The following is a 23,285-nucleotide window of genomic DNA, read 5'->3' as shown; positions in this document are numbered from 1 at the left end:
GCCTGATATTCGGCTTGCCCGCCTCGTGTCCGGGTTTGTGCACGTTTGAAACCAAGAGGTGGGAAGTGGTTTGAGACAGAAGTTAAAGGATGAAACTGAGTAACTGCAAGCAATAACTGCAAATTTGATTTGTCAATCTTTATGGGAGATACCCCTGTTGTTATCAATGGCTGACAGCAGTCACAGCAGAGGATTAAAGGAGGATTCCTCCACGAGGAACGAGTTTAAATAAAGCCTCACAAGAAACTCGGTTTGCTATTTTCCCGGGAAAGAATGGCGCACATTAAGTCTCCGAAGGAAAGCTATCACCCAAGAGGTTCCATAAAAGGAACGTTGTTCTTTTAATGGAAAAACAACTTCTAAGTTGTTAACTTAAAGTATCCATTTGGTTTGGAGGAGCAGCTTCTGAGGGGAACACCATCTGTGACGGCTGGGCAGGAGTCACCCGGGCTGATCCCCAGCCGGGGCTCACCGGGGCTGCTTCCCTCGGGCAGGATGTTCACCCCTGTTCCTGTCACACACACACACGGGTCATCCAGCTGTGATTCCTGTCACACACACACAGGTCATCCAGCTGTGATTCCTGTCACACACACACATGGGTCATCCAGCTGTGATTCCTGTCACACACACAGGTCATCCAGCTGTGATTCCTGTCACACACACACAGGTCATCCAGCTGTGATTCCTGTCACACACACACGGGTCATCCAGCTGTGATTCCTGTCACACACACACACACACAGGTCATCCAGCTGTGATTCCTGTCACACACACAGGTCATCCAGCTGTGATTCCTGTCACACACACACACACGGGTCATCCAGCTGTGATTCCTGTCACACACACACACAGGTCATCCAGCTGTGATTCCTGTCACACACACACAGGTCATCCAGCTGTGATTCCTGTCACACACACAGGTCCCTCAGCTGTGATTCCTGTCACACACACACAGGTGATTCAGATGGCGAGTGCAGCACAGCCACAGCACTGCCACGTGTTCTTTGCTCGGGTGCTCAGTCTGACACAGGGTTTTGTCCTTTCCAGCTGCTTCAGGTGGGTGACTTGACTGTTGGGTACTCTGCATGTCACCATTTTTGTAAAAAGCACATAGTGACAAAATATTAGAGAAATAGGTAACAGATATTGATGGCCATGGTTTGTGGCTAGTGCAATCAAACGCATTTGTCACCAGTGTTGTCAGCCACCTTTTCCACAATATGTTCTTCCTTGGTCTTCCTGGTGTTGCCAAGCAGCAGGATGAAGGCTAAATACAGCTAGGGAAGAGACACTGTGCACAAAGTGACTCACTGGAGGTGATCAGGGCAGAGGAGGACAGAGAGGAAAAGTGGAACCTGCTCAGCTGTCTCGGAGCCGCCCCACATGCCCCCAGCCAGGCTGCACAGCCTTTCAGAGCCTGCCCGGGGGCTGCAGCACTTCCACGCTCCAGCTGGGAGACACAGCTCGTGTCAGCTCTGAGGCAGTCACCTACATTTACACTACAGAGATCTAGAAAGGGCACAAGCCAACCTCTGAGCAAGTCACGGAGGGAGAAGCACAGTATGGGGGCTGTCCTCTCCCTGCAAGCTGAGCTACCAAGGACAAAGTGGGTAGGAATGACACTGCCCACTGCTACCACGGGCAGCCTCTGAGATGCATTTGGCACCTCCAGTGCTGCCATATATTGCTTAAAACTCTGAACTGCAACTCCTGTTGCATTACCCCAGTGTGTTGCAACCAGTGCAGTCCCAACATAGATCTTCTAATTTAGCAGCTCCTGTGAGACATGGTCCTGACTTCTTCCCTCCTTCCGCCACAAGAAGTGGGAATATGTAATTTCCTTTGCACTGCTCAGAAACCATACAAGCACACACAAATAATACTGCCTGCTTTTTTCCCATCTCTTCAGGGAAGAATATGTTTCCCTATATCCACCCCTCACTTAATCTTCTTGTGCCCTTGAAAAGCCTCAAAAGCACCTAATCTATAGAGTAGTTTTTGTACTGATTGGAACAATATACCATTATCTCCCCTAGAGGTCTTGAAAGGATAAGAAGTCTGTATGCAGCCTATGACACATCAGTTATCTCCAGGAAGTGCTATATATATTCAGGCCAGGAGATGGAAGTATGCACATCTGAAAGCATTGTAATGCAGCAAAAATGGTAATAACAGTCAAAGTATAGTCTAATATTCTAGCAGCCAAACACTAAAAAGCAGTTTTCCTAGAACAGCTGCAGGAAAACAAAGCTGTGCTGAGATAAAAATTATGCATTTGTAGAGAGGAGGTTTTCATTGGCACTGAACTCTGTGTGGAAATGTTGGTATAGCCCAGGAGGAGTCTGTTATTTTTGTCTAATAACTAATGAAAGCGTGTGATCCTGTTGGAAGGTCTGCTTCATTGCACAGTGTGAGCTCAGCACTCATATGGGCGTTCTGCATGCTGGTGGTACTATTCCACCTGCTCCACCTTTCTGTCCATATTCCTAGAAGCAGTAGCTAGTTTCTTAAGCTCTTCATTTTCCCTTGGAGTTATGTTCATTGGAGTTATGTTTCCCTTGGAGATCATTGAGCACCCAGGTGTTCATTGAGCACCATGCAGTTCAAATGCTGGCATACATCCATGGGGAATGACTTGTTTAAACCAAGGATTGCAGTCCTGTGCTAAAAGTACTTCCAGTGCACTTGAGGCTGGGTGAGTGGTGTAACAAGAGTGCTAGAAAATGAGATGCTGCCAGATGCAGGGTTCTAAAGGGCTGAAGTTGTGTCAGTGCAGATGCCGACCTGCAGTTTCACTGAGCAGCCAGTAGAGGAACTTGGTCCTCTCAAAATTTGTTTTTTTATTATTTTAATTTTTTTTATTACAAACAGGATTTGGGAAGAGGAAGATGAGCTGCTGTCACATGGCATTCAAGAATTTTTATTATCTCCAGCCTGCTATTCTGAGTGATCCATTTGGACTCACCATCTTGCTGCATATATTTAAAACCCCTTTGGTTATAGCTACTACCCTTTGTGCTTGCCATTCCTTGACTCTCCCTGTCTCTCTTTCCAGGCTGGCAGCCTTCCTTTCTTTTTCTACTCTGATCAAAATGGGAACTGAACTTGGGGACTTTTTCAGAAGAGCAGTACTGCAGTGAGACTATAATGGTTCACTGTTGTCTCAGCCATCTTTTCCCTGCTCCTTTTCCCCATTATTTCTCGTTGTCTCTTGCTCTGGTAACATTTATCTTCACCTTGTATTCACCCTGGCAACCACAACCCATGTCTTCTTCAAAATGTCAGACTTCAGGGATAGTTTAAGTGCCATGTTGTAAACTGGAGAATCAGGAACTGAGTAATGAGAGGCTTAGACAATGGCACAGTGTGGTGAGGCAGCCACGTAGGCAGATGAAAGTATCAGGTATTGCAAACTCCCAAGAGAGGTCCATAACACTGCTAAACTCTGAACAATAAATTCTGAATTTCAGTTCTGAACAATCCTTGCAAAAACTTACTTTCATCTCACATCTGTCTCTAGAAATACAAAACACAGGCATGTGCAATAAATAAATATCATAGGATATAATTATCTAATTTTCCTTGCAAAACAGAAATTATTTCTGTCCTGTGGAAAATCAAGCTGGAAGCCTTCTTGTTTTATATCTACAGAAGTTCTGCTCACCAGCCCCGAGGGAGAGATGTGTATTTCCAAGTGCCTCCAGATGTAGAAAAGGACAGCCACCCATGTGCAAAAGATGTCTGTGTCAAGTTTCAAGTGCCTGGAGAAATTATGGAAAGGTCGTTCTGGAGTTTCAGAGAGAGGACAAGCTATGGTATCTGAATACCAATTTGAAATTAACTAAGGCCTTGATTCATGATAACAAAACAGTTTGCTGGTTTCTGTTGCCTTCCACAGATTTTGCATGAGACGCTAAAAGGATGTGGTTATCATGTGGTCACATTAGAGTAATTTTAAACTATTTCCCCGTAGCATTGTGCAGGTGCTGACAAAAAAAATATTAATATGATGTAAATATGCACTAAGGATTTTCTTGATTGCAATGCAAGTCTTTCTAAGATCACTACAACTACACAGAGCAATAATAAGGAATATGTATTACCACATGTGCTGAGTATTTCCTGATGTCCCAGATATCCATGAAGGAAGCTGCTCTTAAGGCAATTGTACTTCATATGTTTTTACCTTGTGGACATAAGCCATGAATTTGACTCTATGTCTAGTATTTATAGAGAACTAGTGCTCTAAACCTTGAATTCTACATGCAGTTTGGGATCTGAAAGAAAAAAATACATGTTATTAAAGTTGTTGCAGATGTGACATAAGCAAGAAAGACTTGTATGCTTTGAAAGAATATATTTTTTTATTAGACTTGATAAACTGTTGTAATAGGCTGGTAACAGGTCCTGGGTCAAAGGTTAGCAAGTATTTGTAGCTGTACTGGTTTTGGCTGGAGTAGTGTTATTTGTCATCACAGTAGCTAGTATGGGGCTGTGTTTTGGATTTGTGCTGTAAACAGTGTTGATAACGCTGGGATGTTTTAGTTTCTGCTGAGCAGTGCTTGCACAGAGCCAAGGCCTTTTCTGCTTCTCAGCCCAGTGCAACAGTGAGGAAGCTGGGGATGGACAAAGAGCTGGGAGGGGATTCAGCCAGGACAGCTGACCCCAACTGACCACAGGGATATCCCATACTGTTATGCTCACCATATGCAGAGCTGGGGAAAGGAGAAGAAAGTGGGGGACATTTGGAGTGATGGCATTTGCCTTCCCAAGTAATGATTACATGTGATGGAGCCCTGCTTTCCTTGAGATTGCTAAACATCTGCCTGGCTGTGGGAATTAGTGAAGAAATTCCTGTTTTGCTTTGCTTGCATAACTGGCTCTTCCTTCACCAGTTAAACTGTCTTTATCTCAACACATAGGTTTTCTAACTTTTGCTCTCCTGATTCCTTTCCCAATCCCACCAGGAGGGAGTGAATGAGAGGATATGTAGGGCTGAGTTGCTGGCTGGTGTTAAACCACAATCATAGCATACTAAGAATATGTGAAGAATTAACCAACATGTTCTATTAACAAGTTTCTTTTGGCAATAATGAGCAGCGCATAAGCAGGGACCTTCGTAGCCATGTTTCACTATTGGAATCCTGTATCACTGCTGCTTCTCACACTTCAGAGCACACTGACTTTGTGGAAATCTGACTCTATAGGCTTTGTTAGGTTACTCATATGTAATTAGTAATGAAAGGACTATAGGGGTTTGAAAATAGTTGGAAGCTGTGGAGTTAAGAGTCTAGACTTGAAAGGGCAAGTAGTTGGAGTAAGAATTGTTTCATCTCCTGGAGAAAATTGACTGCATCTCCAGCCACAAAAATGAATGCTTTATTCTCTTGCCACAATTTTATTCCTTCCCTATAAGTTTTCTCTTATTCACTCTACTGTGTGTCATGTGTGTCATACTTTGAATATATCATGCCTTTGTTATTATCCTTTTGTGAACTCATGATGACTTGCAAGTGCTCTTCCTCTTTTTTTTTTTTTTTTTTGTGGAGGGGGGTAAGGCTGCTGAAGAGGCAATGGAAAGGATTTATGGTTATGTCTTTTTCTGGAAGCAGACAGAGAAAGTTCAAGGCATTCTTAGGGACTTTTCAACAGCCCTAATACATGCCACACAAAATATATTCTCAAACTAGGCTCCAGCAAAGGAACATGTTGCTGGTGTGGTTTTTTTTTTTTTTTGTGTGGCTGCTAAATAGCTTTTAAGTTTTCTAATCTTGTGGTAAGAAAGTAGTTCTGCTTTTTCCTGTTATGTAGAGTGTGAGATTCTAAAGTTAGGTACATGACAACATTTGTTCTGAAATGTTCTTTCTAAGCATCTTAGTATTGTAACTGGTGACTAGATGGAATACTGATAGCTTAGTTAAAATAGTTCCTTTAGTTCCTTTAAGATGTGATTACTGGTTTTCCTCTCCAAGCAACAGGTGAACAATAACTGTCTCTTATAATGTTTGGAAGTTATCCTCAGCTCACACCTCATCTCCTTTCTCACTGTCCTGCCCTGTGGATAGGACCTTGTGCTAAATGCAGTGATTATACCACCTCTTCCTCATCTCCAGCTTGAATTTACTTCTGGCCAGTTTACAGATTAATACTTACGGCAGTGCTGTTGTTAAGCCCTTGTGTAATGAATTCTGCAACTTGCTAGAGGCTATGTAATAATCGGTAATATTGCTCAGTCTACCAATCTTAGCAATGTATCATGGATACCCTGAGCCAGGTGTGCATGCTGTGCCAGGTGTGCATGCTCTGGGCCAGGTGTGCATGCCCTGGGCCATGTGTGCATGCCCTCAGCCAGGTGTGCATGCTCTGAGCAAGATGTGCATGCCCTGGGCCAGGTGTGCATGCTCTGGGCCAGGTGTGCATGCTCTGGGCCAGGTGTGCATGCCCCGAGCCATGTGTGCATGCCGTGGGCAGGTGTGCATGCTGTGCGCCAGGTGTGCACGCCCCGAGCCATGTGTGCATGCTCTGAGCCATGTGTGCATGCCGTGGGCAGGTGTGCATGCCCTGGGCCAGGTGTGCAGTGTACCCGGGCAGCCGGCAGGCTGCCCCGGGACCGTGGCGAGGCCGGCGCTCTCCCGGCCCGTGCGGGCGGTACCGCTGCCGCAGGCCGGGCATGCTCAGTGCCGGCGGCCGGGCGGGCGCTGGCCCCGGTGCTCGCTGAGCCCGCGGGCGCTGCCACACGTGCGGCGGGAGGCGCCGCTGCGGCCCCATGGGCAGCCGGGCGGCGGGCGGCGAGCTGGCCCCAGGTGCGAGCCGGGGGCTCCCCGCGTTCCTCGGCGGCACGGCCCGGGCCCGGGCAGCGGCTCCCCCGCGGGCCGGGAGCGGGCCGGGCCGGGAGCGGGCCGGGTCGCGCCGGGGCCGGGCCGGCGGCGCGGCGGGGAGCTCCGGCTGCAGCCCAGCGCCTCCGGGGGGGCTGAGGGGCGGCTGCCGGCATCTGCACCGCAGCCAGGTCTGCTCCTGCACGGGGCAAAAGGCAGCACGGCTCGACTCCGAGCTCTGAGCCGAGAGCGTACAAGCTTTGTGTGGATTTTAATTTTCCAGCCTGGTTTGTAAATTTATCCCCTCTGTCAGGTTATAATGCTTTGTTATAATTTTTATTTGGTATTTTTAGATGATGGCGTGTCAGAAGCAGTGGGTGAGGAATCAAGACGGCTCACCAGAGATCAGCTTTTTACATTAGTTGCAGCAGCTTCTATAAATTTCAGTTCGATGATGTGCTACTCAATCCTGGGACCCTTTTTCCCTTCAGAGGTAAACAAACAACTTAGCTACTCTCTATGTTACTTTTTTGCATGTTGAAATTTTTAGAAATATCTTGAGCTCCATGGGACATTTATGGCTAGCTGTAAGCTCTGAGTTAAGACTTTTCGGTCGTGGGAATTCAGTGATAGCATGATGCTGGTGTAGCTGAAGTGCATAAAATGGTGACCTGGATCTTGTCCATGGATTAATCTTCCCTGTGACTGCAGAGGAGAAGCAAACTAATGAGATGAGATAGAAATCAAAGTGGATTCTTGGCGAAGTGAAATAATTTTTTGCTCAGTGTTGCATAGTTGTTTTGTAGAGCTGAGATCAAACTCTGCCAGGGTCCTGACTTGCATTTCTTTGCCCTAGCTTCTCAATGACTTTTTATTTATAGCTTCCTCTGTTAACTTATTTTGGGCCATCATTAACTGTGCTAACTTCCTGACCTAGGAAGGGGGAAAAAAAATAAAATCTCTGCTTATGTTGAATGAATACAACAAAGAAAAAGATGGTCATGGTGCCTTTGTAGCAGAAGTCCATTTCTCTCATGACCAAATTGTTACAAAGTATTTACAAAGAAATATTATTTTTGTCTCAAGTATTTACAAAGGAATATTCTTTTTCTCTAAATATTCCTGTGTACTGCTTGTGCCCAAGTGAGTGTATTTGGCCAGCTAAATAAGTAAAAAATTGTCTGGTGCTTGTTGTGGGGTGGTATGTTGCAGTGAAGATAACAGATATCTCTATTTACTGCCCTCTCACTGTGCAAGGGATCAAAATTTTGGAGCTAGTGCCCTTGCACACCAATTGAAGACACCTTTATATAGTCTGTCTGCCTGTTCAGCAAATAACACACTTCTATTCACTGATGAATTAACATTGCTTTTCTCTTGATGACCTATTAGAAATGCAACATGTCTTTTAATTGTGTTGTTACCTTTTGAGCCCCTACTGCCTTTGGGAAAAGAAATTGCTTTCTAGCTGCATTAATAGACAACTAAAAAGATTTAAATATGCAAGGCATGAATGTTGTTCACCTCAAGAATTTGTGTGAGTCTCTACATGGTTGTGATCTTTTTTTGCAGGCAATAAAAAAAGGTGCCAGTAACACAGTTGTTGGCCTGATTTTTGGATGTTTTGCTTTGTTCAATTTCTTGGCTTCTTTAATATTGGGAAATTATGTAAGTATAATTGAAGCTGTAACTTTTTTTCTGTGGTGACACAGGTTAGTGCATGAAGGCAGTTCTGCAAGCCTGAGAAAAGAGATATCTTTTCAGTACTGCTACTGCAATTTTCTGTCTGCAGTAACTGGAGTCTGACCAGTCAGTCTGAATGTCATCTAAGTCTTGTCAGTACTCTTCTGTTTTTCCTGAAAGTAGCATAGGGCAACAGGCATGTAACTGTTTTGTTTCTCTGGTTAACTGTTCTATTTGCTTTAGAGTAATCTGATCAATTCTGCTTTCTATGACCTCCTTTCTCCTACCCCCCATTTTATTTGTGGCACTTACTTATATATATGGTTTGCCTTCGGCGATATTAAGGTGTTTTGGTTTTGTTTTTGTCTTTTTTCTTTAGTTAGCTGCACCTCTTCTTATTTTCTGATATGTTGCCTTTTTTCCTTTTTTTTTTTTAAACATTTGCTCTGTTATGACTTTCTGCTGCTTAACTCAGTTTCCCCTTAACTTCATTCTATAGTAACGTGAGAGAAATGTCTCCAGTTCTTGTAACTTGAGCTTTCCCACAGATTCAGGATTTTTCTTGTGTTGAGGAAATCACAAATAAATTCTATAAATTTCTACAAATGTTTGTTTATGTGCTGCAACACTGCTGTTTATGCATTATTTTCTGGGGCTGCTCAGGAACATTCCCTAAGCTGGGGATGCTGCAGAGCAGCAGTTCAAAATCGTCTCTGTCTTTGACTGGGCAGCCTCTTTGTTGACCCTGTGGTGAGTGCTTTTCTCTGGTGCTGAGGTGGCTCATAAAGTGTCACATAAGTGCCATTCCTAAGTCAAAGTCTTGGTGCCCGTAGTGGTATTCAGCTGTGGCACAAGCCTCACCAAGTACTTTACAGGGGAGAGAGTGAATGTGCCATCCTCCATGCAGACTGCTGAAGTGAGCATCAATAGACCTGGACAGTGCAGCAATCAGAGGTCCTGAGGGTTTCTGTGAAACTCAGAAAATTTGGGCTGTAGTAATAATGGCTGAAAGGCAAGGACTTTGTTCAGGCCTGAACAGTAAAAGGGCCTGAAATACCTACTGTCCTTAGGGGAAGTTGCAGCGTGGAATTAGAAGCTCAGCTGTACTTTGTTGCGGGATCAAGTTTGCTTTATGGCATGCCTCCCGTCATGCTTCACTCTGGTGAGAGAGTCTGAAATGAAGAAAGGCGGGGTCCTTCCCTGGTGATGAATGGAGAGGCCTGAAAGTACCATACTTCCCATGCCAAAGCTTTGTGCTGTTAAGGGTTGTCATAAATTTGCTTAAAAATCAGCTTGTGTTGACTCTCACTAGCCAGATACCTGATGGGTATTGCTGGGCTTGCCTCAGTCAGTGATGGTGCTGGAGGGGAGGTTTGGAAACAAACTTTCTGCTTGTTTATAATGAGGAATGCTGCTGTAACCTGCTGCTCTGCAGAAGCTGCAGCATGCTGCTGTGAAATAGTTAACTGCAGCATTGTCTTACCTTTCTAAAACTGGGTTAAGTCGCTTAACTGTTCAGAGTATTTTTAGGTTCATCATTGAATGAAGGCACACCAGCAGAGGCAGTGTTTCCCAATCTTTTAGTTACAGGTGCTATAAAGAGCCCATAATTTTTTGATTTCTTAACAGTAACTTACATTTAAAGTTTTTGATTTTTCCTTGAAATACTAACATGTAAAAATGGTATTTAATTTACAGCTTTCACAAATTGGAGCAAAATTCATGTTTGTGTCAGGGATGTTTGTTTCAGGATGTGTGACCATTCTCTTTGGGTAAGTAATTTCTGTTGCTTGGTTTTGTTGCATTTATGTTCTGATAATTTTCATCCATATGAAAAGGTGGACACAAAATTAGAAACTCTTGGGCATCTTTTGTGTGGTGGTTAGGTCATCTAACTTCTTGCATCTTTAATTTTTATTACCTCTTGTAAAGCAGAATGAACACTTCTCCCTTTCACTAGGTTTCAGAGTCTGGTTACCTTTGAAAGCAGAGGAGGTAGGTTCTGCCTATTTAAGTAGTAGTTCACAGACAGCAAGAAGTCTGTCAAAGGTGCAGCAATAAGAAAACTATTTCTGCACAATATTTTAATTATTCTTTCCTTAAAAATATTTGGCTTAAATGAGAAGCCTGATAGGCAAAGCTAAGTCACTAATTTTAGCATAATAAATGTTTTATCAACAATGAAGGAATCTCTTACTAGTTAATTTTAACACATTGCATCGGACTTCTTGCACAGGTGCTTGGAAAAGCTATGGAATACAGCAAAGGTAGCATTGCAGTTTTTCACAGGTTACAATTTTCATGCTCTATTCACTGCCAAGTAAAGGGGAAAAGCTGCCAGAAATAGTTTGGTAGAGTTTGAATAATTTCACTGATGTGGTTCAAAGATAAGTAATAGAAAGCATTGAGTGTCTTGTAACTGTGTCTTTTAATGAGCAAGAAATGATGCTCTAGGGCCTTTAGTAGATGGCTTCTTCCATCCTGAGAGAGACCCAATTTACTGTTGGGATTTTTCTTTTCCAGAATGCTTGACAAGGTGCCAAGTGGACCAATATTCATCGGTTTCTGCTTTTTAGTAAGAGCAATGGATGCAATAAGCTTTTCAGCAGCAATTACAGCATCGTTCTCAATCCTTGCAAAGGCATTTCCCACTAATATAGCTACTGTCCTGGTAAGTTCAGAAAGCAGTGGTACAGCTGGGCTCCAGCACTATGACAAATTGCCAGTGGGCAGCCTAAAATCTGGAGTAAATTTGTTGTCTTGTATGCAGGCTTATTTGGAATCATCATGTAGTGTTTTGTTTCTAATCTAGAATCACAATACTAGAACAAGTTTAGACTGTAGCATAACTCTGGTTAGATATAAATTAAGCAATATATATTAGTTGCTTGTGCTTTGAAGACAGATGACTGTTATTGGCAGTAGTTATCTCTTCAGTGAAAATCAAGACAAAATACGAATAAAATACTAGTAGAGCTTTTAGTGACTACTTCTACCTGGATGGTAAGGATCCATATGAATTGGTTAAAAAAAAGGAAAATTAATTCAAATGGTTTTGATTTAAATGACTGAAAGATGCAAAACTGAAACAATTTTGGCTTAGTTTTTCTAATCTATTGATAAAAGTTCTGTACGAAAAGATGAGAGCTAGAATTTCTTGAAATTTGGAGGGCAGTATTTCTGATTGTCAACAGTTCATTTCAAACAGAGATATTACCCTTTTTCAGTTGGGGTTTTAAGGTGTTAAATAAAAGTTTTGTGTTTAATAAAATACTGCTTTCTCTGTCTATTCTTCAATACATTCTGATTTTCAGTTCAAATATATTTTGTCAGAAATAACTGGGTTAAATGAGTGAGCAAATGTTGAGAACTTATTTAAGAACATTAAATAAAATTAGAAAAGTTTCTGATTTTATTAATATTTTTCTTAAGCTGCTTAATTACTTCTATGAATATATATCTATAAGAATATGTCTTTATAACTAGAAAGAAACCTACTAAGTTGTATCAGCAGTGATTAGCTGACCTTTTCATTGAAGGAATTTGTATATTGTAATCATGTTTTGGATTTATTCAGTCAATAAGGTTAAGGTTTCTTGTTGCAAATTTTAAAACATAATTTAAATAGGTAAGTAACTAATGTTCACTTAAAGGGAATTAGTTACCCATTTTATATTCAGAATTAAAAGAATTTCTGTTATGGCAGCACAGTAACCATGGATGCATGGCTGAAAATGATATGTGATGGTGGAGGTCATCTCAAGACCAGAATCAGAAATGCTATACAGCTGTGTCTTGGTACCTACCTTTGTTTAAAATCTAGAAAGGGTGCTATAAAAAGACAGATGACTGCTAAATGTTTATCTTTTTACTGTGTTGTGTACTCTAGTGTCTTGCTCTGCGTGAGAATAAAACCTCTTCATATTTATTCATGTAGATTTAGTGTCCTAAAATGGGCATGATGGAGAGTTCTTGTTACTGTTAGCTCTGAGGCAGGAGGCAGAAGAAAGTGCTGATTATTTGAGCAAGGTGCATCCTAGGGTAAAATTGAAGCCTGAAGGAGTGGATGAGGCTTTTTTTAGCCTTGCTCTCTGTTGTCCTTCTTGATAGTGCTAGATGCTGAAAAGCACCTTTCATCTCCTTACCATTTTGTACAAGTTCTCAGCCTTCCTTGTTGGGTACCCTAGAGGGTATATGGGGAAGTTATTAAATATAGGCACATGAGCCTTGTTGGAGTGGGAAGTTGAGCATCTGTCAACGTGATCCCTCTGTGGAGGGAAGGAGGTGTGGACTTCAGAACGTTAGCAATCTTGCTTCTCTTACAGTATCCTCTGATCTGTACTACTGCAATGTCTCAGCCTCCTCACCAGGCCCTCCCCAGTTCATTAACTTAGAAGGGCTAAATGATGTACAGCCCCAAATCATGCAAATTATTTGAACCAAAGTCTCACAGATCAAATGTTTTTTATGGCTGGTGAGCAACAAAAGTGAAAGCATCATCTGAATGCATGATGTTAATGGCCATACCTAGTTATTTTCTTTGCTATGAAAGAAAAAGATTGCAACCCTAAACTGACCTAGGGTAAAGAACTTGACTTTTGCTGACTCTGACTGTTTTCAGGACATTTGACTACTCTGACTTGTATCAGTAAAACTAAAGATGAGGATGATTTCCTGGAGTATCTTTCTGGGTTCTGGAAGTTATCAAAACTTTTATCTGTAAGTAGTTATTACCACCAGCTCTTCCTGGTGGTCTAAGCATTGATTAATCAAGTGTTGAGGCAGATGTTGACAGTGGTGACTATGACGTTGTAGCACAAGAATGCATCTGTATTACTGTCCTTTTGCAAATTAGTATCTTTTAAAACATACCAGATTATTAAATTATATCCAAAACAATCTGAGTTATCCCCATTGCAGTTTCATTATTTTTTCCTACCTCTAGGGAGCGAGTCCAAACAGTTGTTTATGGAGAGAAAGCTTTAACTTGGCACATATACTTCATCCCATGAGATAATGACCCATTATGAGTAGGTTTGTTTAGGTCCTTTCTCTCAGGCTGGAGTGTAATGGGAGAGGTGATCCCTTCAGCCTGAACTGTCCTGTGGATGCTTTCTGCTACTTGAGCATTTGCCTTGCCTCAAGACTGAGATCTGTTAGGTGACAGCAGAGTTGAGAATGCTGCAGTACAGGTGGTTCCCTGTAGTGAAGAAAAAGAGGTCATGGCTGTCACACACACAACTGTGGAATTCCCTTTGCTATCCCACCCTGTGAAGGTCACTGCTAGCTCTTGTCCTAGTGATGCGGTGTCTTGCTTTTCACTACCCTGGATGTGTTGTGCTGCTCCTCAGACACATGGCTTGCTTTGTATTGTTGCATTGTATTTTCTCAACACACTGACTTCCTTTCTGCTTGTTTTTTCATGTTTTAGGGCAGCCTTGAAATTTTTTCAGGACTTGGACTGGTGCTGGGCCCACCTTTGGGTGGCTTTTTGTATCAATCATTTGGTTATGAGGTCCCTTTCATCACACTGGGGTGCATAGTGTTGACTTTGGTCCCTGTGAATATGTGCATATTGCCAAGATATGGTAAGCATCCTTCTACCTGCTTCCTTCACTCACCTTAGCTTCTCATGTACTTCAGTGTCTTTAAAAAAGAGTTGGCTTCTGGAGTCTGATCCAAGTCAAAGGGCAAAACTCTAGTTGAATTATCATCTTGATCAGGCCCATGTTTGATGCTAACCTAAATTCATGAGATGGCCTGGAATTAACACAACTCCTCATAGCCATTTCTGTAAACAGTCAGAACTCTATGGAAGTGACCTGAGATATATTTTTGTTTTCTTTTGTCTTAGATTTAGAGCTTGTAAAGGATCAGTTGTGTCTGCTTCCTATAGGTTTGTCATTACAGCTAGTTGAAGAAAAGCTGGAGACAGATTTTGCCTAGAACAGGAGAATTCAACATGTTTGAGGAGTTAACAGTGGAGGGGAAAACTAATTATAGGGAGAAAAAAAGTGTTTATTTGTACTGAGCAATGCAAGATCTGATTAACGTGAAAGAATGTTAAATTTAATAAAGGAGGGGTTTAATGAAGTGCTGGAGGTCATATAAATTTATTAAATTTTAGATGATCCTGCTTGGACAGAAAACTAGCTTAAAGCTAAGTCCTCATGCAAGACTATAATTGTAATGTTACAGTTCTTTTATTCTTTTCTAGAGAAAAAAAACAACTAGTAACTTCGAAATGCTTCTTTAATATTTTTTTTAATACGAAAACCATGGAAAATAACTTCAAGTATATTGGCTTTTAGAAGAAGCTTACAATTATTAATCATGTGTTGCTACTGCTGACTTTCCCTCCTGACCTCCCCAAGCTCTGAAATCGTCATGATATTGCTGCCAGTGTGGAAGTATACTACATAAATGTTAGCTCTGAACTGGTGGATGCTAATGCTTGAACTTTCAGTTCTTTGTATACTTTGAGATCACGTTCAGGTATTATAGGAGAAGCACCGTCAGGAAGAGGGCCTGACTTAAAATTCCCGGATGACCCGGACATCTAAAAAAAGTTTGCTGGAGTACAAATTGAACATGTTGGAGTTCAATTAGTTGTTTAAAAACGTGGCTACACCTCAATTGACAAATAGTAATCTTATTCTCAAAGCATGTTTCTTTTATTGAATATGAATTGTTCATATATGTGTTCATGTATCAAGCTGAGACATATCCATGAGGATTTCATTGTATAAATGCTAGCAGAGGAGCAAATACTTTTTTCACATAATTGGAGCAATACATGCTTTAGTTCTTTTCAAGTTGGGGATTTGCAGTGTTGAAATCTAAATTGTATGCTTTTCTTCACCTGTTGAATTTTTGTTTTTACTATAAAAATAGTATAGCACATAATAATAAACTATTGACTTTTATCTGTTGTGCAACAGGAGTAAGAAGACTAAAAAAAGATCTATTTATTTTCTAAAGCAAGAAGATCAATCGTGAGCTTATGCTGCTGAAAATGATGCAGTTTTCCCCCCCTCTTCTATTGAAACAGATTCGACTCCTAGGAAAGAATCCTTTTGGAAGCTCATTCTTCTGCCAAAAGTCCTAATACTCTGTCTCACTATATTTTCTCTAAGTGCATGCTTGGGTTTTTTTGATCCCACAATATCTCTATTTATCTTAAAGAAGGTAAGTCCTGCTAGCGTGCAGTGAAGTCTTGACTTAACAAATAGTGAGTAACTGCTTATAAATGTAATTATCCTTAACAAAATTGAGCTTGATCCCATTAACACTGCTTTAGTTAACTGTTAGTTGTATGAATTCCAAATAACTTGATTTCCACAGTACTGATAAGTCAGTATCTATTGCACCATCTTTCTGCTGGGTCTTGATAACTTTGAGAATTAAGAAGTGTAAGGCCTTTTAAAATGGGCTTTCTCCACTTAAATGTCTTTCATCTGCAAAGTACTGTCTCTGAATAGGGTATATTTTGCTTTTGTAAAAAAGGGATTTTTTTCTTCCTTCCTGAAATCAAATTCTTGAAAGCTGCTGCAGTAACTGACAGTGTTACATCTCTTGATGTGAACCCCTTTAAGATTCTGTTCCTAGGTAAAATTAAGCAGTGGTCATTGAGGGCTTTATTTAGAAATTGTTTTTCCAAGGGGTGATGTTTCACAGATGGCTGTGCTACTTTTTGTCTGCCTAGTCTGTACTTTAGCACTTGTCCGGGGTGGAGGAGACTTGATGCTAACTTCTTTCATCAGTGGAGATGTGAATGTACATCTTCCCTCTCCCAGGAGGGACCTGAAATTATCCCACTGTAGAGTCTGTGTGCTTCTATGGCTCTTCTGCTTTCCCTCTGCTCTGTGCTGACAGATACTTGCTGTGAAAGGGCTGTGGCCCTCTTGGCAAGTATTCTAACCACTAAATTGAAGTTATTATCATGTATTTGCATATGACAAGGAAATAGTGAATATTTATCTAGTCTATACTATATGAACCATCTTGGAATACCTTATAACTCTTAGTTAAGGCACTTATTTGAGAAACTAAGGTGCTTTTAAATCATTACACATTTTGTTTCAATGCAGAAATATGTGTCCGTATTAGGAAAATGTGGGCCTTGGGGTGTCAGCAAAAAACCTCTTATTCCTTCCAATAAAAATCATCTTTTGGTTGAAAAGTTGGAGTCGAGTTTTATGGCACTGCTTACTTTTAAGATGTGCTGATTAACAATGGATGAATACAGTACTTAGGCTTTTCTAATGCAAATAAAACTAAAGATTGGAGAGGTAGAGACTAAATCTGTTGAAATTTCAGTATCTGAAATGTCTGTTTCAAGTGTGTCAGGTTGTAATGTTAGAATCCAGTGTGCCACTGTAGGGGGGCATAGCATGTTTCCTCCTGACATTATTTAGGCTTTATATGAGTACAGTTGTGTCAGTTGTGTACCTGACACAACTGTACTCATATAAAGCCTAAATAAAGTGTTGGTGAAAGCAAAGAAACTGAAGCTCTGTGGATGATTTCAAATACATTAAAAACCTGTCCAGGTTATCGGTAAGATGCTTAAAATTGCACTTTTCAGTATTTTGACTTAATATATAAATCTTGGCTTGTCCTTAATGAATGTAGCATATATGGTTTGTCTTGGTTTTTGGTTTATTGATCTTCCTTTCCATAGTTCACACTCCCAGCTGGTTATGTGGGCTTGGTGTTCCTTGGTTTGGCACTCTCATATTCCCTGTCTTCTCCCCTCCTTGGCCTCGTAAGCGACAGACTGCCGGTGAGTCCTACCCTGCTGTGTGTGCAGGGTGACTGAAGCACTCCGTGCATTTGCTTGAAGGTGGGGAACAGTGGATGAAACAAAGGATCTAGGCCTGGTCTTGTAAAGGCATCTGCCTTTCAAGACGTTGCACATGCACCCATTGCTGCCATGTGGGAGGTCTCTTTTGCAAGATCCAGGATAATTGAAGAATGTCCAAGTCAGTAAAGGAAATCAGACAAGCTGCTGAAGTGTGCTGAGCTTTTCTAGTAGACTAAGCACAAACTTTTTCAAAGCAATATGGAATAGAGAGTAGGAAAATATGTCCCGGTTATCCATGCTTTTAACCACATCTAATTTTATTAGCTTTTGAGAAGAGGAGTAAAGATGTTTTGGTTAGCTGTATTGACTTTATTTCCTAAAAAGTGTAATATTCAAATTAGAGCAGCACAGTGGGCTGTCTAACCTTTAGCCTGATCCTTTAGCTCTTAACAGCACCACAGAAAGAGACTTTGACAGTGGTACACCTAAAACTGCCTATTTGACACCCAGTGCTAATTGATGAAGGAAACCTACACTTTGAATACTATGCCTGAAGGACAGTGACAGTTTTATGATAATTTTTTTCTGACACAAACTAGTAATGCCCTTTGTACATGAGAACTACATAGAATCATAGAATGGCCTGGGTTGGGAGGAAGTTAAAGATCATCATGAAATGCTACAGGGTGTTTTATTAAAGAAGACTAAAACCTAAAATACTTTGCTATCCAAGAAGGATCATTGCTCAGTATCCTGAAATCTCTGTACTAAGTCACTGCTGCCAGTAATTGCATCTGGGGTGAGGAAACAAGAATTTGTTGTTTCTTGATATACATGACAAATTCCCAGTTTTAAATTGCATAGCTTTTCCTTTTCTTACACAGCACATCAGGAAGTGGCTGCTGATATTTGGAGACTTAATGACAGCAGTGTGCCTTTTCATGCTAGGACCTGCTCCTGTACTGCACATTGAAAGGTACTGCCTCTACCTGAGCCTGTCCCACTATGTGATGTTTCCAGCCATAGTCATGTATGTCCGTAAGTCTGTAGTTAGCTGACCATGAAACAGATTAGGTTTTTAACTTCTACCTTTGACCATGAAACATAGTTGTTTTTTGATGTTGTAGCATGAGACTGTGAATGTAAAGCTGTGAAAGCATCTGAAAACAGAGATTTTACAGCTTCATAAAATACACTTTTCTTTTGCTTTTTTAGTGTTACTGTGTTCATGTTAATGTTCCTAATGGTAGGAAGAATGTTGCTTTTTATTTTCCTTCCCTCAGAGTTTTGTGGCATTTCCTGTTCAGCAAAACAAACTTCTCATTTTGTCTTATTTTTCCAAATTTTTCTGTTTCATCAGTGTTCTTAAACTATGGGGTTTATTTGAATGGCTGTGCAGCAGTACTGATTTTATTTCTTCTCTCTGTATATAGCCTGCTGAGAAAAGTGACAGCTTATAGCTTTATTTTCACTAGCAAAGACAATGTCTGTTTTATCTGAAAGCTGTAATGTCATATTTCTCAAGTTAATTCACAGCAAAACATTCTGCTACATTAACAAAACAACTACACAATCCTTTTGTCCTAGGTTAGATACTGTAATAGGCTTGTTAATGCATATAACTCCTCCTAGGTTGGTAATTTTTAAATATCAGAGGTTTGTAACAGGTGCGGTTTCAAATTCAGATCATAGATTTGAGCTGGGGAGAAAAATAAATTAGTAAAGGCTTCAAAATTCTTTAGCTAAGTGTATTGGTTGTATTATATTAGGCTACAAAATTTTCACTTCAAAATCCTTCACTTCTGCAACAAACCAAGTCTGATGCTTGCACACAGACGTTGCTCAATTAACTTCATCTAACTCTTCCCTATATGCACGTCATAAAATGAACTGCATTTGATAAGAAAATATATAATTTGAGCACAAGTTCTCATATTATTTTACAAAGTCTTTTTTCTGAAGCATAGAATTGGATTTTTCAAGTATTAGTATTGGCTTCAAGACACATAGTTTGCTGATCAGTCAGGGAGAGCTGATATAACAGCCTTCAGTCACATGGAGTCCTTACTGAAAAGAGTCTTCAGCAGCTAACTTCTTGTAAATGCCTCTCTTTCAGTCAGCTGTGGATGTTTGTGCTAGTGTTGGTTTTGATTGGCTTTTCCCTTGGCATGAGTGCTATCCCAGTGTTTCCAGAGATCCTGCAATGTGCATAGTAAGTAACTCAGTCCAACCCTTCTTTCATGTTACTGACACTAGGAATCTGTAACTGTTTTTCAGGGGTGAAGTGTGGCTTTTTGGCCCCCTTTTGAGGCAAAGGCAGATAGTGACACTCAAATGTTTCCACTACTCTATTGTCTTAGTTTTTTCTGATTGAGCACCCCAGTCATTATTCTCCCAGTATAACTTTGTAAATATGTACCTCAGTAATGACCTAGAAGGGTCTTGATTTACTCTTATTAGTATGTTCCTTTTGGAACAAGGTCTTTGCTTCTAAAAAGCCACCTGTCACAGTTTCACACTTGCCATATGAAACGCGGGGAATTGGTGTGATGGTGTGATCTTAACTTGCGAGAAAACAGAGATGTGGAATGGCACTGCAATCCTTCAGAGACGCAGTGAAGAAGAGAGTACTGGGTAAACAGAAATTCTACTGTGCACTTTTGCTTGTTGACTATTTATGTGGTGTGCAAATTAAAAGGAGGAGAAAAAGTCTATAGGGAGTCTACTTGTGTCTCAGTCTACAGACTGAGACACAGTGTGTGTTGTACTACACCAACTGGTCTGTCTTTCTGCAGTGAGAATGGATTTGAAGAAGGTCTGAGTCTTCTGGGACTGGTGTCTGGGCTCTTCAATGCCATGTGGTCTCTTGGGTAAGTGTACCCCTTTTTTGTAAGCTATGAGAGTTCAGCTGTTCTACACTACTGCCACATGGAAGCCTGGCTGTTGCTGTGTTGACCTTGGTTCAAAAGTTTCTTGCTTGACAGGTGCCTGGTAGGCATGTTAAAGCTTTTTACCCAACAAAAGGTAAAACTTTTATTTTGACAATGCTCTGAATTTGTCTTGAAACATATCTTCTGCATATCAAAAACCTGCAGTGATTAAAGTGGATGTTTGCTTGCACTTTTCTGTGATCATTTTTCCTTTCACTAAAATATCTAATGCTCAATATAAATGTGAACCTTAATTTTTTACAAAGCTAAGTCCACCCAGGCAGAGTGAGGTAGATGTCTGCTCCTGACCAATTCTGTTTTCCATTTTCAACATTTCCTCCTTTTGTCAGGGATAGCTTAAGGTAGAATCTTCTTTTTAAGCCACAGAAATTCTTCAAGATTTATGCTTGTATAGCTTAGCAGAGTGTGTCTGTAACTCTATAACTCTCTATAGTCAGGGTCATCGTCCCAGAAATAAGTGAAAGGTGCTACTGGCTGAGTGGCCCTTCAGAGCTGTCACTCAGTGGGAAGTGAAAGAGTGCCCTATTGACAGTCACTTACAGGATATTTTTATCTGTCCTGGTAGTCCTCTGTGGCTGCAGGTATGTTTCAGTGGCACAAATTTGCACCATTTTTTTTCTAAGATCCAACTGTTTAGCAGTCCTGTTTATTTGGTATAGGATTTAGTACAGTCTAAAGTTAGCAAACCCCAGGTTTATGCTGCTATCAAGCCTGGTTTTATAATGTAACTTGCTTCCAGGAAGTCTCTCTAATTTTACACAGTTTTGTCCCTTTCTGGTGTGAGAGACCATAATATGTAAGACCTTTCTAAAGAGACAGCAACTGTGTAACCTTTATAACCTGCATTTTTAGACAGGCATGAAGGTGCAGGGCAGTTAAACACAGCTGAACCTTACAGTGACTGTGTCTGTCATGTTGTGCCTCCCCACCTGCTTATATTCATCAGACCTTTGTCTTGAAGTTTAGAAACTTTATGTTTTGAGGGATGCAACTTTGAATTTTTCTTGTGATAGAATTGATCAGCATAGATGTTTTCGTAGAGCATCTTAATTGAGTTCCTTAATTGAGTCTCTCTGCTGAAAAAGACTGCATTCAGCTTTCTGATGTGGATCTTGTTTCCAGATGAGGAGGTAATTCTATTTACTGGGGCCTTGGCAAACACCAAATTCATACTTACTGTGGATTTTAGGAAAGTTAGGTCTGTGAAAGAAAATGTCTTTGTTGTCAAAGGTGACAGTCTATGAAGGAAGGCCACAAAACCCAGTAAAACAGTTCTTTGAGAATATGGTATGTTATCCTTTATGTTTGGGATGCCAATACCTGATTTTGATTTGATGCAGGGCATTTGTAGGTCCAATTCTGGGAGGATTTCTAAATGAAGAGCTGGGTTTTGAATGGGCCGCAGCCATCCAAGGAGGCTGGCCACTGTTAAGTGTAAGTAATTACATGGGGTTTTTTGTATCTGTTGCAGTTATAAGCTATTGCATAAGTTTGTTATAAGTACTGCAGTTGTAACTGGCTGTTTCCTCAAAGGGTCTTGCAACTGGAATATTTTATATCATTGAGGCAACCAGGAGAAGGTATGCTGAGATATTTTTTATTTATTTTCCTTGCAATCATCTAAAGCAAACCTTTGAAATCTGTACTTGCATTTTTTCTCACTACCAACCTAATAATGAATGATAAGATGAGCAATAAAAACATTGCTTAAATAATTTGTCTGTATGGTTTCCTAAATCCCTACTGGCCTAAACAGACAGCTAAAACAGGCAATGTCTATTCTATACAAGCAGCAGGACTGTGGCATTAATGAGCAAACCCTACTGATAGTTCCTCCATCAGGAAGGTGTCTCTGAGCTGGAGTTGTTTGGATAGTCACATGCAGAGAGCAGTGGTCAATGTCCAGACACAGACTAGTGATGAGTGGTGTCCCTCAGGGGTCTGTCTTGAGACCAGTACTGTTTAGTATCCTTACCAACAACTAAAAAAAGGTAGATTCAGATGAGATATGAGGAAAAGAATTTTACAGTGAGGGTAGAGAAACACTAGACCAGGTTGCCCAGGGAGGTAGTGGATGCCTCATCCATGGAAACATTCAGGCCCAGGGTGGACGTAGCTCTGAGCAACCTGGTCTAGTTTAAGATGTTGTACCCATGGCAAGGTAGCTGGACTAGCTGACCTTTAAAGGTCCCTTTCAGTCTGAACCCCTGCATGATCATGGGAATGAACAGTGAATGGTTCTGTGCAAAAGTAGGGAACCAAATCCTGTGATCCATGTAGTTCTTTGCATGTAATGTGCTTCTTTGCCTATTATGTTTGCATCATATAGAAGTCTCTAGAGAATATGAAATCTGTGTTATCTCTCCTGTTCTTTTCCTTACGTGAACAGTTCCAGTTCCAGCCTGCAAAATCCTCCTGGTGATAATGAAGAAAGGACTCGTCTAATGGGCAATGAAACGTAGCCAGACATACTTTCAATTCTCTGTTTGCTGTTGTGGTGTAACCTAGTATTGAGATGACTGGCCTTAACACTGCTTCATTATTCTGGAGCTGGGACATGATCCCTTAGTGAACAACCAGTTGTGGTTTAATTGTAGAGGCATTACTGTTTTGAAACACTAAACACTGACTGCCTTTCTTTTGGAAGTTCTCCTAAATGATGAGTAACACTCAGCTGTCAGCCTATTTAATTGTGTTCCATGTACAGCGCACCACTGTATGTGAAAAGAGGTCTGGTTTCCATGCCTGTGTGTGCTGTGCATTATTCTTGGGAAAAACTACTATTTTGCTACCATGATTTTCTGTACTTTTTTAAAGGAAGTTCATTACCTTGTAAAAACAGAATTTGAAACTGTAAATGACGAAGCACAATATTGTTTTCAATAAAGCAACTTTTTCCTTAAGTTTTGTACATTTTCTTAGATAACAAGAGTCTAAAATACTTCTGGTCTACCAGCACTTGTGTTATCTTGAGAATGCCTGAAAATGAGATGCAAAAATAATGAAAATTTGCCATATCTACAGAGT

At 40.9% G+C, this 23,285-nt stretch overlaps 1 protein-coding gene across 5 annotated transcripts; it reads left to right on the top strand.

The window, feature by feature from the left end:
- The first annotated feature begins 8 nt into the window (after positions 1-8).
- Positions 9-23,161, top strand: SLC18B1 (solute carrier family 18 member B1). 5 transcript variants are annotated; one of them, XM_064413211.1, is made up of 15 exons: positions 9-58; positions 3,655-3,818; positions 7,172-7,311; positions 8,391-8,486; positions 10,200-10,273; positions 11,025-11,172; positions 13,933-14,089; positions 15,553-15,689; positions 17,185-17,286; positions 18,192-18,283; positions 19,424-19,519; positions 20,103-20,177; positions 21,599-21,692; positions 21,792-21,838; positions 22,648-23,161. In XM_064413211.1, the coding sequence occupies exons 2-15, from the start codon at positions 3,776-3,778 to the stop codon at positions 22,718-22,720; spliced, it is 1,374 nt and encodes a 457-aa protein (XP_064269281.1). In that variant the 5' UTR covers positions 9-58; positions 3,655-3,775; the 3' UTR covers positions 22,721-23,161. The 5 variants fall into 5 exon arrangements, with proteins under 5 accessions (XP_064269281.1, XP_064269279.1, XP_064269280.1 ...); XM_064413209.1 differs by lacking the exon at positions 9-58 and adding an exon at positions 953-1,059; XM_064413210.1 differs by lacking the exons at positions 9-58; positions 21,792-21,838 and adding an exon at positions 953-1,059.
- Positions 23,162-23,285: the final 124 nt, after the last annotated feature.

The sequence above is a fragment of the Passer domesticus genome, chromosome 3 (genome assembly GCF_036417665.1).
Source record: "Passer domesticus isolate bPasDom1 chromosome 3, bPasDom1.hap1, whole genome shotgun sequence".
Lineage (NCBI taxonomy): Eukaryota > Metazoa > Chordata > Aves > Passeriformes > Passeridae > Passer > Passer domesticus.
Note: the sequence above shows the minus strand (reverse complement) of the source record. Positions and strands in the feature narration are given on the sequence as shown.

Bases quoted from the DNA above. Each gene is read 5' to 3' on its own strand.
- SLC18B1 (XM_064413209.1), top strand. From the start codon at position 968: ATGGCGAGTGCAGCACAGCCACAGCACTGCCACGTGTTCTTTGCTCGG. The intron at 19,520-20,102 runs GTAAGTAACTCA...GTCTTTCTGCAG, and splicing joins GAGATCCTGCAATGTGCATA to TGAGAATGGATTTGAAGAAG. The intron at 20,178-21,598 runs GTAAGTGTACCC...GATTTGATGCAG, and splicing joins AATGCCATGTGGTCTCTTGG to GGCATTTGTAGGTCCAATTC.